At 37.0% G+C, this 18,561-nt stretch overlaps 2 protein-coding genes across 14 annotated transcripts in view; one reads left to right on the forward strand and one right to left on the reverse strand.

Annotated features, from left to right (window-relative positions):
• Positions 1-18,561, forward strand: part of LOC132265104 (casein kinase I) — a 29,036-nt gene that overhangs the window by 870 nt on the left and 9,605 nt on the right. For 3 of the 13 annotated variants that reach the window (XM_059765592.1, XM_059765596.1, XM_059765600.1), the window contains exons 2-9: positions 636-922; positions 5,606-5,775; positions 10,313-10,423; positions 11,569-11,765; positions 16,723-16,837; positions 16,973-17,241; positions 17,336-17,506; positions 18,409-18,489. In XM_059765592.1, coding sequence (XP_059621575.1) covers positions 858-922; positions 5,606-5,775; positions 10,313-10,423; positions 11,569-11,765; positions 16,723-16,837; positions 16,973-17,241; positions 17,336-17,506; positions 18,409-18,489 — 1,179 coding nt within the window. In that variant the 5' untranslated portion in view covers positions 636-857. Of the gene's footprint in view, positions 1-635; positions 923-5,605; positions 5,776-10,312; positions 10,424-11,568; positions 11,766-14,727; positions 14,880-16,722; positions 16,838-16,972; positions 17,242-17,335; positions 17,507-17,582; positions 17,628-17,919; positions 17,995-18,408; positions 18,490-18,561 lie in introns of those variants that run through there. The other 10 variants (XM_059765588.1, XM_059765597.1, XM_059765590.1 and 7 more) reach the window with 6 other exon arrangements.
• Positions 5,772-8,076, reverse strand: LOC132265103 (uncharacterized). Its single transcript, XM_059765587.1, has 4 exons — positions 7,962-8,076; positions 6,465-7,871; positions 6,161-6,397; positions 5,772-6,077 (listed from the first exon to the last, which is right to left on the reverse strand). The coding sequence occupies exons 1-4, from the start codon at positions 8,001-8,003 to the stop codon at positions 5,877-5,879; spliced, it is 1,887 nt and encodes a 628-aa protein (XP_059621570.1). The 5' UTR covers positions 8,004-8,076; the 3' UTR covers positions 5,772-5,876.

The following is an 18,561-nucleotide window of genomic DNA, read 5'->3' on the forward strand; positions in this document are numbered from 1 at the left end:
ATTGGCTTTTTCGTGTCGTTTCTCCACTATTTTTCTGCACCCCAGCTCTCTTGGACGGTGTTGGAAAAAGTGAAGCGTGCTAATTTGATGGAACCACAGGGTGGCGCGACTACAATGCTCCAGATGCTAAAGTGATAAATTGGTCTCAACGAGACAATTCAGTTCCACACCCTGTTGGCGGATAATTTGAGATTTCGCAGCAAAAATTCTCCGGTGTTTTGCATTAAATTCCAGTAATGGAATTATACTCAGCAATTATCAGATAATTGGCTGGAATATTCATGAATGTGTGTGGAGTGTGCTTCGGGTGCAAGAAACATACCGGAAACGCCCCAATATTCCCACCCAATTCCTCATATCTCGGCCTGAGATGTGGCGCTGATAAATTTCCGTCCTAAGCATACGGAGCAAATTGACCGGGCAGTTGCCGGCTTTGCCTGTTCCTTGACTCATCATTCGACTGTCTCTCTGTGACGTCAGTCGATTGAGACAAAGCGAGTATCAATGAAAAGTGACTAACCGGGCGATTTTGCCGAGAGTTGCATAATAATTGAGGTGTTTAGAGAGAGAGAGAGAAGGAGGCGTGAGTGTGAGACTAATTGGCGTGCCTGGCTGGGGCGCATCTCCACACACAGATCCGGCGTGGGCGATCCAGGGCAGTTTGTCTAGTGACCGGCATCATCCCCAAGTGAGGTCTGAGTTGCGTCAGTGTGAGAGACAGAGGCGAACAGCTAAGCCACCAGCGGCAACATCTGGCGGCTCGACTGCATCCATCGGCAAGGGAGTGGTGCGAGGCGGACGAATAAAAGGGGGAGAAAACCCAGAGACCCACACGTAGGAACTGAAGGAGAGACAGAATGCAGCGGCGCGAGGGCAGAGACCAGCGCGATGGTCGCGACCGTGATGTTAACAGGCAAACAAGGTAAATTGTTAATAATTTCGTGTGTGTGCAAGAGGTGCAGAGAGAGAGAAAAAGAGCGATAAGAGAGGAAAACTCCTTGACAGAGAATGCTAATCCTCCCTCTTTGTTTTTTTTTCCTCTTTCTCTTCTCCTCAATCCATATTTTCTCCCGCCATGCATGAATCATGCGATCAGCTGAGATGCGCTCATTGGAGGGTTAATACTTATCATCATCGCACAATGTCTTCTATCAATCTTCCATTTGTGACAGTTTTTAAGTGCTCCTCGGCAAACATGGAATAATACCGAAAAAATTGTATATATTTTATTGCGAGAAATTTTATTGAGTGGCGATCCAGTGACACACCTACAGTTTCCTTCTGCTTCCCATTTCGTGTAGTCCATTCATGAGTGCTAAAGTCAAACACATTCCAATTGAGCCTAACGGAATTCTGCCTAATTGATTTCCTATAAGAGTGCACCGCAATGTGTTTTGACTAACATTTCCCACCTCTAATAATCCAACACGACGAAAAACACAAAGAATAAGGGTTGAAGTGTTGTGTCAATAAATAGGCGGGGGTTTTGAGTGGGTGAGTCTTGTACTTTCAAGCTCCGCCCACTGTGAATTTTCTGAACTTTTATATATACTTTTTACACATTTTCCTTCCACTATATTTGCATGAAACAAGTGCTGTGTTATGCAAGGCATAAATCACGTGTTTGAACAATCTGTCTGTAGGGCTTCTGGAAAAAAGGATTGAGTAATAGAACTTTTAAAACAATTTCAAACATGTGGAGAGGCACTTAAAATTCTTTTCTTCAATCACTCACGCCTGGGATGTGCGGTTTTTGGTCAATACTTGCAAAATCCCACGCTTAATTTCATGTCCAAGTTGCAAAGTGTGTTCATTAGGTGTGCGCTGAAGAATTAGCGTGTATCGCAATGAAATGTATAGAAGGCGATGACTGAGAGAAGAAGGAGGAGGAGAGAAAAAAGAGTAAAATCGTCCCGGTTAGTTTGGTATTTGTGAGGTGATTGTCTTTCCCATTCGCGCATTCTATTCAATGGATCTACGTATGTTTGTGTAATTGATTTATAATCTCAAAATGGGAAAACATATAATTGCAGTCTTGTCAAAGTGGTTATATTTGCTGATATGATAACGATACACAGTGTACAAAAGAGGTCGACGATGATAATGAAAAAGAGTGGTTTCTCTCGTTATTTTGCAAAATATATTGTGTTATGTGTGTCAAAGGGATTTCTAGGACAGAAGAGAGGATGCGATGGGAAAAGCATTAATTGACACTTTATATGCAAGAGTGGGAAAAAAGCAGTGTGTAAACACTTATAGGAGATGAGGGAAAAATCAAATTGGGGCAATTTTTCCTATGTAGAGAGAGAGAGAGAGTTTCTCCTTATCTTTTCCTCTAAATAAGTGGTATGAAATTGAGTCTCTTTAAGCTGACTTTAAATTTTTGGGGACACATTTTTCATTGGATTTCCCTTCAAAGTGTGTCGCAACTCGAGGGCTAGAGTAAACAAACATTTTGGGCTGCTGCTGGGAGTTGAATTTGGTGATGTTGAAACTTTGACTTTGAGCACAGAAGGGAAAAGTTAAATTTTTGGTTCAACTCGTCTGCAAAATTATGTCGGCAACAAATTTACGACGACTTTTCTGCCCAGATAGCACTTTGGCTTTATTGATTTTGTGTATATCTGGGACTGAGTGTTGTGCTCAGGAGATCGTTCAGGAAATTGAGAACAATGACTAACTATCCTGTTCTTTTTAATAAAATTTACGATAAAAGCAATTTTGTATTGCAACAACTTCTGGCACTTCCGTTTGCCATTTTGAATTCCTGGAATTTTGCCGGTGTTGAGAGAGAGACGCAAAAAAGAGACGTTCAAGAAATGGTGGAATGAAAAAGCTTCACACTAAATTTCTGCAATTATCACATTGTCTATAAAAGGGAAGGAGTTGAATTTGCAAACGCACCGAAACGTGTTGCAGAAAGATGGATGGAGAGAAGGAGTATACAAAGAGTGTATGAAAAAGTGAAAAGATTACAATAAGATTGTGGGATTTGTGTGGGATTGTATTGTATAATATTAAGTCTGTGTGTTCATCTTCACAAGAGGCAAAGCGACCAGATGTAGTGCAATAATAAAATTAGCTTGCCCTAAATAAATTAAATTAAATTATCATTTATCAAAGAAGAAGTGTACAATTGTGCGTATTTATATATTTTCATGGTGTCAAATTGTCATTGGAAAATTCATTATCAGTGCCTAGAGAGAGATAGTGATTTTGGTGGAAATATGGGCAAAGAGTGTTTCTGGGGAATTGAGCAATTTATGAAAATGAAACATTTTGTCCACTATGTCGCACACAAAGTACGCCAACCAGTGAACAATATTCTCTGGGATGGTAAATGCGAGAGTTTTACATTTTGTTGTGTGAAATGACTCGAATTTTGAAGAGTAATGGGACTTTAACGCATGGTAATCATTTTCAGTAATTATCTCTTTAAAACAATGAATTTTTTCCTCCTCGTCTTGCCGCACAAGAACCTCTACCTGTACGAATTTGCGAGAAAATTAAATAGACACTTCGTGAGATTTTTTCTCAAACAATCACCGAAAAAAAAGACTAAAGAAAAACAAAATACACAGTGAATTGTGTGGGTGGAAAAAAATCATTATCATGTTTGGAGGGAGAATTGTAGTGTTTTTGCAATATTGCCAAGTATTTCTGAGAGGGGGAGGGGTGGGGGTTGAGGGGGAAAATGTGGATTATAGAAAATTTGCCACTGGAGTTGGAGAATGTGAAGGAGAGGGTGAAAAGAGTATGAGGATGACTAATGGATTGTGAGCACAAAAGCGCCGGGGAATCCTCAGCGTCATTCAGCTTTGACCGCCAGTATTGGTATTTCTTCGTTTATTGCATGTCTTCGTGCCAAGACACTGAGTGAAAAGCTAAAGCAAACGACTAGATTCTGTTAGCTTTATGCGACATTATGAGTCGCATCGTGGTAAGACGAATATCTTTCTATTATTTAGTTCGTATCTTAGAAAGCTAGCTCTTGACAAACAGAGTTAAGCTACGCGAGTGCTTATTTATGTATTTTTATCCTCAGTGTTTTATTGGATGGAAAATTGTTTCTTTGGAATAATCTACGTCACTGGCTGTACAGTAAATAATTCATAAAACCTATTTGGATGTGAGTGTGTGGCTGTTATGTACAGCCAAGTAGTGTTGTTGTGCACATCGTTGGCTTGTGATTGTATTATTTTCAATTGGAAATATTCGTGCATATGAAGGGTTTCACGAAATTCACTCTCATCACGTGTGCGATAGTGTGAAGGGGTGTTGGTGAAGATACACCATGATATTCTTGGTTTCTATTTGGAAAATTTCCTTTTCAAGGGTGCGCAACGGTGGGTGGCAGGAGTAAGGAGACCGTGAGAGAGGGAGAGAAAAAAAACAGGTGAAATGTAGCGTCGCGCCGAAGACATTCCTGTGGAAGCTAAAGTGTCGTTTCAGTTATTTGTGGTCACACGGCGCTGAATGTTGTGCTGCGGCTTAAAGTCTCTCTCTCTCTTCTCCCTCGCAGTTGTATTTAGTGTCCCAGTGGCTGGTGGTTGCTAATAAGGGCCGGTGCGACGAGAGAGCGAGAGAGTGGAAAGCGGGTCGCTGGAGAGAGGGATGATTTAAATTGTGAAATGGGTGGATAAAGGTGGAAAATATAGTGTGGCGTCAGTATTCACTCTGGGTGGTTTCATTTGAGCGTCGCCTCAGTCATGGATTCAATTGATATTCATCCGGTTGAGTTGCCACCTTCCTGTTTTCGAATCATTAGCATACGGTTATGTTTAAAATGAAAGAAGTATAGGGAAAATATAGTTTAAGCGACACTTAATATGCTCAGTTAAGCAGATTTCGTGTGTATTTATGATTATTTTAAAGTGACTTTTGGACACAGAGCTTGTGTGGAAGGTGGAGTTGAAAATATGTTTGATTCTTCACTTTATCTCATATTTTGCGCCTCTATCTAAACCACTTGCTTCACTCACCGCAATTGGCTTTTCAGGGCGATTTGTCGTGGTATGGCTGATGTATAGAAGCGCGCGAGTGAGTGGGTGGTTTATCTTGTGGGAAAGTGCTGAAAGTTTGTGCATACGACAACGTCAAGAGAGACGAATTTATTGACACTCGTTGTGCTCGACGAAACATTGGAAGAAGAGAGGGGGTGATAAGAAAAAGCCAAATGCCGAAAATCAATAATATTTGCAAATGGAATTTGGTGTAAATAAATCCATTATTCTGAATTAGTGTCACTCTTTGTTTGTCTTTAGGCACAAACATGAGCACATTAAAGAAGGAAATCAATCCCTTTTACATCAATTTTCCAGCACCTTTCTTATCGTGCAATTTTTCTTTTTTTTCCATAAGTAATAATATGTTTTAAGGGCAGGGTTAATTGAATAAAGTTGAACATTGAGGAGCACTTTAATGAATCCCTGACCTGCTCACAATAATTTAATAATTTTTTAGAGCAATGTATATATAGTTTGTAAATGGGATTTTTGTGACCTTTTCAGAGTGACTGAGTCCTGATGATGATTGTGTGGCATTCTAATTAAAAACCGCAATTGATTTAATCTTCATGGTATTTCTGTGTGGTGTTTTCTTGCAGTGGCATTCCGGGCGCTTCGTCGTCAGGAGGTGTTGGAGCGTCACGAGGCGGTACAAGCATGTACTCAGCCAGGCATTCAGTCAGCTCATCATCCGGCGTCCTGATGGTGGGCCCGAACTTTCGTGTGGGCAAGAAAATCGGATGTGGCAATTTTGGAGAACTTCGATTAGGTGAGATGTGACAAATTTTTATTATTCTTTGCCCCTCATATTTTATCCTTTGTACAGCCGGTTATATCCATATGTTCCATTCGTAACTTGAGATTTTCTGATTAAAATTTAGCAATATACTTCGAGATCGATAGCATTTCTCCTGCACAACCTGCAATTTTGTCCTGAATGGAGCGAATTGTCGCCATGGCACAGTTAACCATATCCATTTGCATAGTAGCAAAGTATTGGATTATCTCTTGAATTCGTTTCACAAATTCAATTGGCAGCAGTAGCTTTTCGTTTTCCAACTGCAGCGGTGACTAAATTGGGGAGAAAATTGAAGGAGTAAAATGTATTTTATGTCACAGAATCTTCATAAAAAAATTGAAATGTAGAAATTCACCTTCACAAGACAGACCAACTTCGAGAAGGCATTTTTCGTGACATCATTAGCACAATTAGATATTTCTTTCTTAATATCCGATGGCACCTCTTTAGCTTGTTTTAAGTTTTTAATGGTTTCTCCTGCAATTTTCAATCCAGTGTTAATCTTGTTCTTAACACATTGTATTCCCCCGTCAATGTACGATGTGAAATCCATAACATTAGCTAGACATTTGGAGGATTTGATCTGGGAAACCTGAAAAGACAACAATTTCAGTTGTATTAAATGCACATGGGAAAATCTATAATTTCTTATAACTTACAAAATTTTGCGTCGAATCGTTAATTTTTTTAAGAGTCTGGAGAATATCCTTGGCAATGCTCTTAGTTTGACTTATTTGTTGATTTATAATTGTAGTAGCTTTCTTGGCAGCATCTTCCTGTGTTTTGGCCCCAGAAAGTGCTTGATTTTCGGGTATTGAGACTTTAGGTAGAGTTTCTGCACTGAGATTAGTTGCAATTTTTGTGATTTCCTTTGCAAAATCTGCAATTGACTTTGAATCATCTGCAGTTTTAAGAATGCTGCTAAGTGAAGGAATTGGTAAAAGATTGGAGAAGCGTTTTTTTCGCATCAAATGTATTTCCAATTTTGGCTCATCCTGGGTGTCTTCCAAATCAGTTTCAGGTTCAAGTTCTTCGTGAATATCTTGTAGAATTTCAACACTATCCTTCCTATCATCAGGGTTATGTGAATTGCTGAATTTATTCATGACACCTCCCACTTTGCCGGCATTTTCCTCAATTTTCTGGCTTCTCCACAATTCCTTTAACTCTCCTATTTTCTCGTCTATCAATTCCTTACTTTTTTCCATTACTGTACTCAAATACTTCTCGAATTTGCTACTCACTGCTCGCTTAGAACGTGGATCTGATATATCATCTTTGTAGCTATTCAGATATCCTTGCCTTAAAGGAAAATCCGGAAGAATGTAGTTTTTCTCGCCATTTGCGGAGCCTAAATTCTTTTTAAGCTTGTCAGCTGGCGACTGCGATGTACTATTATTGGTCAATTCTTCAGTTTCAACTTTTGCCTTATCTTGTGCTTTTTCATTTACTTCTTCTTCGAAATCTGTCTCTTCTGCTAGCTCATTGTTCTCATCCTTTTTATTTTTCTTTTTCTCTTCACTATCGAAAATCGAGTCTATGAGGGCATCTATGGCTTTCTCTTTGATCTCATCTGCAGTTGCATCCTTAATTGCATCTTTGGAGGTTTCTGTAATGGCACTAGGCGTTGTCGCAGTGCCTTTACCTTTACCTTTTACGAGATTTTTCACCTTATCGACGGCTTTTTCCATGAAATTTTCTAATTTGACAAACATTGGTTTCAATGGCTTTTTCAGACCTCTAGTTACTCTGTTATGCTCATTGTTCTGCGATTTTATTTCGGTCAAATTAGTGCTTTTTGCATCTTCAACATCCTGAGAAATTGATCTCAATGTGTCAGTGAAACTTTCCAAAATATCTGTTGCTACTGTGAGATCTTTAGGTGTTGGTAGAGTTGTTAGCAAAGCTCTGCTGATATTTTGTGTGAGATATATAACCATATTCGAGATATTCGATACATTGTTAAAAGCTATACTCGTTGTAACTTGCTGTCCGGGCTGTTCTGATGGTTTTAATGTTTGGATATTAATTGGAATGGGAAAGAAGATTGACGACACGGTAACTACCTAGAAATTATTCAATTTATAGTCCATTAAATGAGGAGAAAATGATAAAAAGCACTCTATAATTTTATGTAATATTCTACGGAAACTAACTTGTAAGACACAAATAGCACCGACTGTAGATAACAACTTCATCTTTACTATGACTTGATCAGGAATAGACCAATTTGGTCTCACTCACGGCGTCGATTTAGTGTCAACCTGAACTATTCTACGTTTAAGTGCTAGGAAAACGCGAAGACGTATCGATTTGAAGTGGATATCGCATTTATATAGTTGAGAAGAATGGTCTGTTTTGCTGATTTTTATTGTTCATTATAGTGTATTTATCGTCATAGTGTATTTAAACAAATTGCAAATTGCATTTGAGAGTAAATATTGATGTTTTTATATTGCAATAATGGAAATTTTTGTGTACAAATGACAACCTTTGAAAAGCGCCAGCCGGTAAAATTAATTGTATTATTACGGTGAAGGTGGAAAGTATGACACTTGGTCTTTACGATAGGTAATGAATATTTGTTTGTTTGGAGAGTCTTTTGTAATATTTATTGATATGCTGTTTGAGTTTGAATATTTGGAGGACATAAAACGATGATTGAAGATGAATGTTTAACAATGAGGGCTATTGAATTAGCTTTTGCATTATATCCGATTAAATTTTTATATAACAACCTAATCAATTTATTAATAGGCACCCAATAAAAGTGAAGTCTTATGTGTTATGTGTGGTCATGCATGATGCGATTAAATAATGCCGAAGTTGTTCACCCAGTCTGAAGACTTGGCGATAGACAGCGAAGAGAATCGCGGGAGGGAAATAGTATGAGAAGTGTCAAAAATAATATGTTCTTGTATTGAGGCACTAATGACCTCTTCTATAAATAACACATCTTTATTGAATTCGGGTGTCTTAAATAGAATTTGAGTAAAAGAGCTGCTTGAAATAGTTTCTGTTACTACACAAGCTGTACATTCGGTACATTTCAATGAACTGGGCGGGATGAAGTGACTGGTAATTCCCATCGAAAGGTCACAGATGTAGTAATGGAAAAAGGCAGTTGTTTGTGCACGTAAGGATAATTGTGTTCTGTTTAAATATGTATAGAAATTCCATGAATAAGTCAATAATTGACTACAATTGTTTTCATTTTCTTATCAGAAAAAATATGATTTTGGCAAATTTTGACCTGTTGAAATGAGAAATGTTAAATGAATTCGAGTTTTTTTGGCAAACTTTATTCCTTAATTTTCTTAATGGTTTTGCTTTTCTGAAAATTTTGCATCTGGTGCAATGCTGAATGAAAGTCACGTTTGATATTAAACTGAAACCATATGTTTCACTTTTCATCATTTTCCACACAAAACCTTCATATATTTTCCTCATATTTCCCATGAGTTTGAAATTGAGGGAACTGTGCATCCACGTGCAAAAATAAATTTAATTATAGATCTCTCTTTGATGTATATGTTGGTATTCCACTAAAGGTGTAAATCACAATTCCATCAGTTAAAAAGAAATATTGGTACAATGAGAGAATCCCAGCAAATGTTGTTGCGTTTAACACCTCAATGGTGTTGTGCTACATGTACAAATAATATATCTTTTAGTAAGAATATGGGGGAATTTGTGAGTGTACTTATGGGTGAGAAAGAGAGAAAGACACTGTCATAAATACTAAATCAATATTATTCTTTATGCTTACCGTATCAATGTCATATGATCAATATTTGTGCCTAATAATAGATATAAATATAATATATTCAAAATACATATTTTACCGCTCTAATTACAATCATCATCAATATATTTTTGTGCGCTATGCAAGTTGAGAAAAAGAAATGAGGCAAAGTTGAAGCCATGAAGATTGTAATGATGATGCTTGAAAATGTGCAAATTGATATCTTTTTCACATATCATCTTCCTGTTCTCCAAATGTGCTCTGTGACGAGTGTGGTATTTCCCCATTTATGCATAATTGCTGAGATGATAATGTGCCCTAATGAAGAAATTCACATTTGGCATGTGTTGGCGAATGGTGAATTGGGCAAAACGGTGTGCATTTACTCTTGAACCTCATCTTAAAATGTGATGAAACATGAAAAAGCAGAAGTCCAACAAGTTCGAACAGGTTTCTATCATACACTTTATGCTGTCCATATGCTCTGCCATCGTCTGGCGGTGGACAAAAAGAGTCATATATTGTTAGCGAAGCAGGAAGAGGAGAGATGATCGCAAAAAATGTCTCATTGTATGCTGAGGGATGTGGTTTCGTGGAGAGAGACACGGAATGAGGGAATGCTTCGTCGATATGCTGGTCTTTCAAGAATTATCGCTGATTACCTTTTATTTGAGTGTCTGCTTCGCAGAGATATTACACTGATAAATGATTTTGGGTGGATTTAACCTAATAAAGTGTGTCTGTCTTTCTATCTCGTTGCAGGAAAAAATCTATATAACAATGAACACGTAGCAATAAAAATGGAGCCAATGAAATCCAAGGCACCGCAACTTCATCTAGAGTATAGATTTTATAAATTATTAGGATCACATGGTAAGAATACCACATTTACTTTCAATTATATTATAATATTTTTCTTTGACAGGTTAGAAAACATTGAAAGTTTATATACTTTCTTTCAAAGTTTTCATGAGTAATTTTATCCATAAATTTCATGAGAGCTGAATATTTATTCCATAATTAGAATTCCCGATAAAATCTCATGAAATCCACTTAATTTTATTTATTTTCTGTCTCTCTCCAATGCGAATCACACATAGAATATTTATTCATTAGCAAATTATTGAGAAATTTTAATTATTTCCTTCGGGTCAATTTAATTTGCAGTTATGAATTTGCTATTGGAATATTTAATTGTGTGCGTAGAAGCCCAAGAGTGACTCCTTTCCTTCACGTGGTTGCTTTGCCATACGCGGCGTGAAAATGTCCAAAATCGAGATCAAAGTTCGTGCTCCAAGTTCATAAATCTCGAAAGTTTTAGTACATAAAAATGTGCTTTTTTCCTCTTTACTTTGTGCGTTTCATGTGATATTTTGTGTTTGGTACTGTATGCAAAGCATATTCAGCCGCACGTTTAATGGTTTTTGCCTCCATATTTGCAAGGCTCCGCAAAGAGGAAAAGTTTCTCGATAATTATGATAAAATGTCACAGTGATGGTAGGTCAAGTGGTGCTTGGTAAATCATTTTGGCTCAGCTGGAGAGGCAATTGACGAAAGTGGCTTTACTTGTGGCACTACATGACCTATGACATTGTTATTCAAAATATAATCTCGACTTGTACATGAAATTTTAAATATTTACACACGTCTCTCTTGACACAAGCCGTGTATAGCTTCCATTCGCACAATTAAATCCATAGTTAAACAGATTTTCTCATAGACATTTATGCCGTAAAAACCTTCCCTCCACTGTCACACATAACCTCTCTCATGACCGATTATATTATCCGCATTTTGATCCTTTTGTGTGTTCTTGTTTATGTTACTCCTTATTCACCTTTTGCTGATGAGAATCTATAGGTGATATGCGTGAGTGGATGTGTTTGTGTGGATGAAAGTTTGACATGAGAGAGTGAGCGCGAGTGTGTATGGCTAATATGTTTCTCCCCAACACTCTCCTCCCCCCTTATCCAAATGCGAGTATTCAATGCAAACAGCAGCTCGTTCCAATTATACAGAGACCTCATCAAGTTCGTCGACTAATTCGAATAATCAACCTCCAGAGGGGATACCAAGAGTTTATCATCTTGGAACTTGTGGCGGCAGATACAATGCAATGGTATTAGAACTTTTGGGTCCATCACTAGAAGATCTGTTCAATGTGTGTGGAAGAAGATTTTCACTGAAGACTGTACTGATGATAGCAAAGCAACTAGTAAGTCCGGGTCGGCAACACCCTCACATTCAATTCTTATTTCTTATTACTTTTAATGCCAAAATTATGCATTTTTTTTAAACTTAACCTAGACTTTTTTCTTTTTTGGGACTTACGTTTTTTTTATTGTGATACGTTTTTCTGTGTCTATTTTTTTCTTTTGGTTGACTGAATGAAAAGCAACAAGGCTTTTTACAGAGACTCTCTCTCTCTCTTACTAAAAGAGATGCGTAAAGTAATGAGAAGTTGTTTTCTTTTAAACGATGATTTTGAGATTTTTCTTTGCGTATCATTTCCAAAGAAGTTGTAACTGTAGGTGAAGTGATAAGCTTAGGCTTTAATATATTTTCTGTGTTTGTCTATCTGAGTCACTATGTGTTATTTTTTTCCTTTTGTGTTCTTTTTTTTACTTAACTGTGTGCTGTTTTCTCTATTCATAAGTAACAATTTGGACAATTAGATACAGAAAAGCTCACTGGTACAGAGTTGTTCGGAAGGAAAGTGCAAGAAACTAATGGGACATGAATATTCAAGAGCTATCCATGCAGATTCGCTTAAATCTTTCTTACTTCTCTGTGTGGCCTTCTCAGTACTCCCACAGTATTGGCACTCTTGAGGAGTTTCCACCTCATTAAAGGCTTTTCTCCGTGGAGAATGCTGGCATGAGTTGTTGCAAAAATTTACGTAATTATCTCACAAGTTGCAGTGTCAATCAGAGGGGAAGTGCCTTATCTCTAAATTTATCTTATCGCGCTGGTTAATGGTCTAACCCGATAATACAATGGGCGGTTGATTGAAAGCTGGGTTCATCACTTAACAATGGATTTGATACAATAGATTGGAAATTGAAAGGGTAACTATCGCTGTCGATGTCTGTGATTGCACTTTTTTATTTAAAGTTCATCACATTTTGTGCTAAGGATTTAAATTGATGATTGTAAAATACAGAAAGAAAAAAAAGAAATAGAAATTGCAATCATTGCCAAGGGTGAGGACACATGCAGAGATGTTGCTAAAAAAGAATCGAAAAATAACATGAGAGCGAATAATGAAAATTTTCCTTGGTTCTTTTCTAGCAATAAATCAATTGTGTGAAAATGTTGGGCATGTGTTTGCCACTGTGTCATCAGAGTGCTTAACGCTTTGATTCATATCGCACAAAATGAATAAATTAATAACAAGATGTTTTCTAATACTGTCGTTAGTGCGAATCTATCTGATAAAATCTGTCTCTATCATTTCGATTACTGGAAATAGCCTACAGTCCACAATCATATTACTTGTGTGCGTTTTTTTGATATATATCTCTCTCTTCAAAGCAAAAGCATATATTAATTAAAATTGACTAACCACCAACTGTTCAACGTGACTTCATTTAACACTGTAGTTTTCGAGAACATATATCTGTACACTCTAATTTTACCTTTTTTTCTTGTCCTTTGTTTGACTTGTAATACTTTTTTGGACGCGAAAAGAGGACGTGCAGAGGGAGAAAAAAAGTCAGCAGAACTTGTGTGAGAATACCATTAGCCGACCCGGACTGTTATTATTATAATGTTACCCTCACTGACTGAAAATGTTGAAACACCTTTGAACATGGGTGAATTTCTTCAGAGATTCCAAATGATTTTCTTTTGGTTTTTTTAGGCGATGTGCCAATATTTGTGGCCAGTAAGTGTAACAACAACGATGACTACATATATATATATATATATATATATATAAAGTAGTATTCTGTTCCTTAATTTCCATCTGATGATGATGTGCGTGTAATGCCTTTGGGGCGCCAACCTTAAGAATTTTTCTCAAAAATGTAGAACAAATTTCCTTGACAACATTTTTGACTCTGGTGTGTAGTCAAGTTTTCGCCCAACATGATGTTAGTGCTCCAATTTTCCCTCCAAAGAGAGAGAGACCTATTCGTGTTTCAACATAATTACCATTTTATCATTTTTTTTTCTCTCTACCATTTCGACCTCCTTAAATTCTTTTGGGTGGCTTTTTCAACCCAGACACAATTGTAGCGGGCTTTCTCGATGGGTTGGTTCATTCGGAATTGAGAGAGAAGGAGGAACGGGGATGAATATTGAGTTCAGAAGTTTTACTATCTGTCGATATTACTCCTGAACTGAAGTCGTGGTATTGATTGTCCATTTGTTCCTTAATTCCACACTCGCAGGTATAATGAAAAATTCAATGAAATTACCGGCTCTGGAAAGCAAGCAGTCTGCTGCTGAACTCTATTCACTTAATGATTCTTAAATCGTACACGATGGCAAAATGTGATACTCAAGCACTTTTGCGCGAATTCCTTCCGATGCATTTCATGAGTAAGAGATTTTTTTTTAATGTATGGGAAACCCACACAATCTGAGTCATTAATCATAATTACTCCACCCTTCTTTGCTCAACATTTATCCCACTTATTCGACCACCCCCGTCATGCTGAGCTGTCTCTCTTGAGGAGCTTTTATTTCTTGAGTGAAGAAAATCACGATGAAGGTCAGTGTATAATGAAAAATATTTAAGCTATACATGAAAACTCGTTATCCTTTTTGCAAGATCCTTCACACCTTTCTTCTATATATTTCTCTTTTCTGAAGGAAATTTAATGTGTATTTTGTGTTCGAAAAGAGAGAAATGTATAATTTAGGAAAGAAAGATTCTCTCTCCTCTCCTCCCTATTTCTTGTTTTTTTTTTTCTTCTTTGTTACATACAGAGTGGAGCATAAAATATGCAATCAATTGAAATCGAAGAGTATAAGTGAAATTGTGTATGTTTGGTTGCAAATTTTATTAAGTGGTAACCCTGTAAGAAGCAAAGCAACGATTCTCTTCGCCTAGAATTAAATATAATACATTACATTTTTTACATAAGAATGAACATTAACATTAAGATTATGCTAAATACAACATCTGTTATTCCATTGTATTGTAATTTCACGTTTTGCTGATGATGCAGCAGAGGGTATTCCCGAAGTATATTATTTCGGACCGTGTGGGAAATACAATGCACTAGTTATGGAATTACTTGGTCCGTCACTCGAAGATTTATTCGATTTGTGCGGGAGGAGATTTTCGCTGAAGACAGTACTCATGATAGCAATACAATTAGTAAGTATTGATTAATTGAATTGTTTTTATTCCTTTTACACTCGCAAGACAGATTACATTTTGCTCTATGTTCCTACAATTATGCATTTATATTTAACATGTACTATAAATAGATTTATAACCCCTTCTCCATGGCAAGATATTACACATTTATCTCTTTTTTATATTATATCCTCCTTCTATTGTATAAATTTGTATAGTTCCTTTGATCATTTAGCGACAGTGCGACAATACATGTCTACCATTCAATTCTTCCCTTAAATCCCTTATCTCTTATGCTGTTCTGCGTTCAGTAAAAAGTGGGAAAGGGCGGAAAAAAAGAATCTGTGATAGTGCAGTGTAAAACGAGCGGCAATGAAAATGTTTTTTTGGGGTTTGGAATCGATAGCAAAACATAATATAGTTGAATTAATTGGTAAAAAAATGTCTGTGCAGTCACATTATTATCTGACTATAAATCTCGATGATGTGGTACTGTAGGCTTTCTTGTAATTAATGCAAATCAAACAATATATATACACACATAGCACAAATGAATGCATTCATAACAACGCAGTCCAATTGTTGAAATTAATCTGTTAAAAAGTCATCATGATGCTATTCGTGATAAAATCCATTGATTACTCATTTATGGTCATGTGCAAAATGACTGTATAAATTTCTTGACACTTTTAGGTAGATTCCGACATAATGTTTTTTGCACTTGTGACGTTGTACAGTTATCGAATGATATATTTATTTGCTACATGCCAGAATTTCCCTCTCGAAACTACCCTGTGGGCTTTATTCATGTTCTGTTGTTTTGTGGCTGTTTGGTATAGAGTATCTAGCCAATTAGTAGTAATTAATTGCTTTTCATTTTTGTTCTCTGTTAAATCAGATACCTATTGTTATCACAATTCTTCAGTGTTTTCACACCACAATATAGATATATTACTTTTAGTTTTTCTCCCTCCTCCGCGTCGGTGTTATTACAGAGATTGGTTACAAGATTGCTGAATTAGATCATTTTACCTGTGCACGCACATTTCACGTACTTGAAGAAGTTATCGATTGTTTTCCATGAAAGAGCTCTCAAGAGTAATATTTCCATCATCATCATCTCTCGTTGGTTCTCTTGAATGAATGAACATGTTTTTTTTGGGTGGCGAAATTTGCACTAATGATGAAATTCGCACAATATTGCGGGGACAAAAGCATTTTTTTGCACCTTTAGCAGCAAATATTAGCACTGAACACGTGTGTTGTGGAGCACGTTTGGTAAATTGTGCAAAATAACATCATGTCAGAGAGGGAGAGAGAGAGAGAGAGCTCTTCGTGCCTGGGAAATTGAATAATCCATAAAGTTGAGATATAATCCTTGTGAAAATGCCCGGGAGAATATTTTAATCTCAAGGGATTGCATTCAAGAGTGCCATTCATCATATAATTCTTCTTTTCGTCGTGTTTTCTGATTACTAAGAAGTGTTTCAATTAAGGGGAAGTCTTGTTTATTTCTTTGCACTGTGTATAAAGGCTCTTGATTTCAAAATTTACAATGTGTTCTAACAGGAAGGAACGTCAAAGATAATTTTGTGCACTTTCTGGATGACCCTAATTAAATCATTATGTCTCTTGCTTTCTGCACCTTTGATCCTTTGAGCATGCACAGGAGTTGTGGTAGAATTGGTTTGCATGTTGCATTCAATTGTTGAGCTAAATATTGGTCGGTGTATGTAAATTGCAAGGATATGGTGAATACATGATATTTTCAAAGCCAATCTCATGATACATAATGTGAAGATGGAGTAGATTATAAAGAATGTGTGTGGAAATTCAATCAATAACGCCACCCTTTTTGCAGCTTCATCGGATTGAATATGTTCATGGGCGCCATTTAATCTATAGAGATGTAAAACCAGAGAATTTCTTGATTGGCAGAACATCAACAAAACGTGAAAAAATAATCCACATAATTGGTGAGTTTGTGGCTCTTTTCTCTACGCTATTATGTATACAGGGCTTTAATGATGCCATATTGCTTTTTAATTGGATGACTGGTTTATTAATTGACACGGATGGTATTTGTTAACAAATTTTTGTGGTCGATGTAGATTTCGGACTGGCCAAAGAGTATATCGACTTAGATACAAATAAGCACATACCATATCGGGAACACAAATCGTTGACCGGAACTGCGAGATATATGTCGATAAATACACACATGGGCAGGGAACAATCCCGAAGAGATGACCTGGAAGCCTTAGGACATATGTTTATGTATTTTCTGCGAGGATCACTGCCGTGGCAAGGACTGAAAGCGGATACGCTCAAAGAACGATATCAAAAGATTGGAGACACGAAGCGTGCCACTCCGATTGAGGTGAGTGTGCGTCACACCATTTGCCCTCTCAACTGTCCCAGTTTAGTCCTGTGGGAAATGCCTGCTAATCACAATTTCCACCCACTCGCTTCAGGTGCTCTGTGACTGTCACCCAGAAGAATTTGCTACATACTTACGCTACGTCCGACGATTGGATTTTTTCGAGACGCCGGACTATGATTACTTGCGAAGACTGTTCCAGGAGCTTTTTGATCGGAAAGGCTACGAAGACGACGGGGAGTTCGACTGGACAGGAAAAACAATGGTAACGTATCCATTTTCTTATTACACACACACACTCAGCTCAGCTCAGCTCTTTGCTGCTTCCTTTCCACCACAAGTTGCATTCTTCTCAATTGCATCTCTACTAGAGCATGTGATGTCCAATTATCTGAAATGACTATTCTTCTTTTGTTCCCCGACAAGATTGTTTTGGCAAGAAGATAAGAAGAAAATTGGTAAAGAGTGAAAAGAGAAATTTCACAAAATGAACGCAAAATGTACACAAACTGTCAATTTCCAAATGCACGCACAAAGCTTTCCGCGTTTTTTTTTTCTTTCTTTCACTGGAAGATGAGGAATGAAAAATTATTATGATTGTTCTCTCCATCAACAATAAAAGTGACTTTGCAATGTGGTTTTTGGTATATTATGTTCTTTTAATCACCTTTTGTTTAGCCTGCAAATTTTTTTTCTATGAGGCAATTAAGGAATGCACCTCCATCGAATGTTGTTAAGACGAAATCTGATAAGGTGATTTTGGGTGTATTAATGAGTTTTCGCCTATTATTGTTGGGCTTATTGAGTTTCACAATATCCTTGAGTTGATGGTGTTTGGGTATTTATACGTACACATTTCGCCAGAGATATTGCTATATGGATTTTCTTCCTTCACTGATAACTTTGTGTATCGATAAAGTGTATTATAGATTAATTTTGATCTTGCAATGCCCTATAGTGTTTGGTTGTTCATATCTGTATTTACCCAATAGATTACATTGGCTTCCTTTTGTACTGAGGGAATATTGATTATTCTATCAACCATTTGAAGTATGCGCTTTGAAATTTACAACCTCCCTCGCAGTGTTGAATTAATAGAAATTCTTGTGACGTCTCTCTATATGATGAATTATTCTAATATGAAAATACTTCCTTCTCTTCCGACAGTCGACACCTGTTAATTCCCTTCAAACGGGTCACGAAGTGGTTGTGTCTCCGAACCGTGACAGACATACTCCTGTGAATAAGGTGAGATTTAATCCAATTCAGTTATTTCTTATTTTACGTATGATTTCCTTTTTGCGCAGTTACACTTTTGCG

This window comes from Phlebotomus argentipes, unplaced genomic scaffold (assembly GCF_947086385.1).
Source record: "Phlebotomus argentipes unplaced genomic scaffold, Phlebotomus argentipes genome assembly contig_2, whole genome shotgun sequence".
Classification (NCBI taxonomy): Eukaryota; Metazoa; Arthropoda; class Insecta; order Diptera; family Psychodidae; genus Phlebotomus; species Phlebotomus argentipes.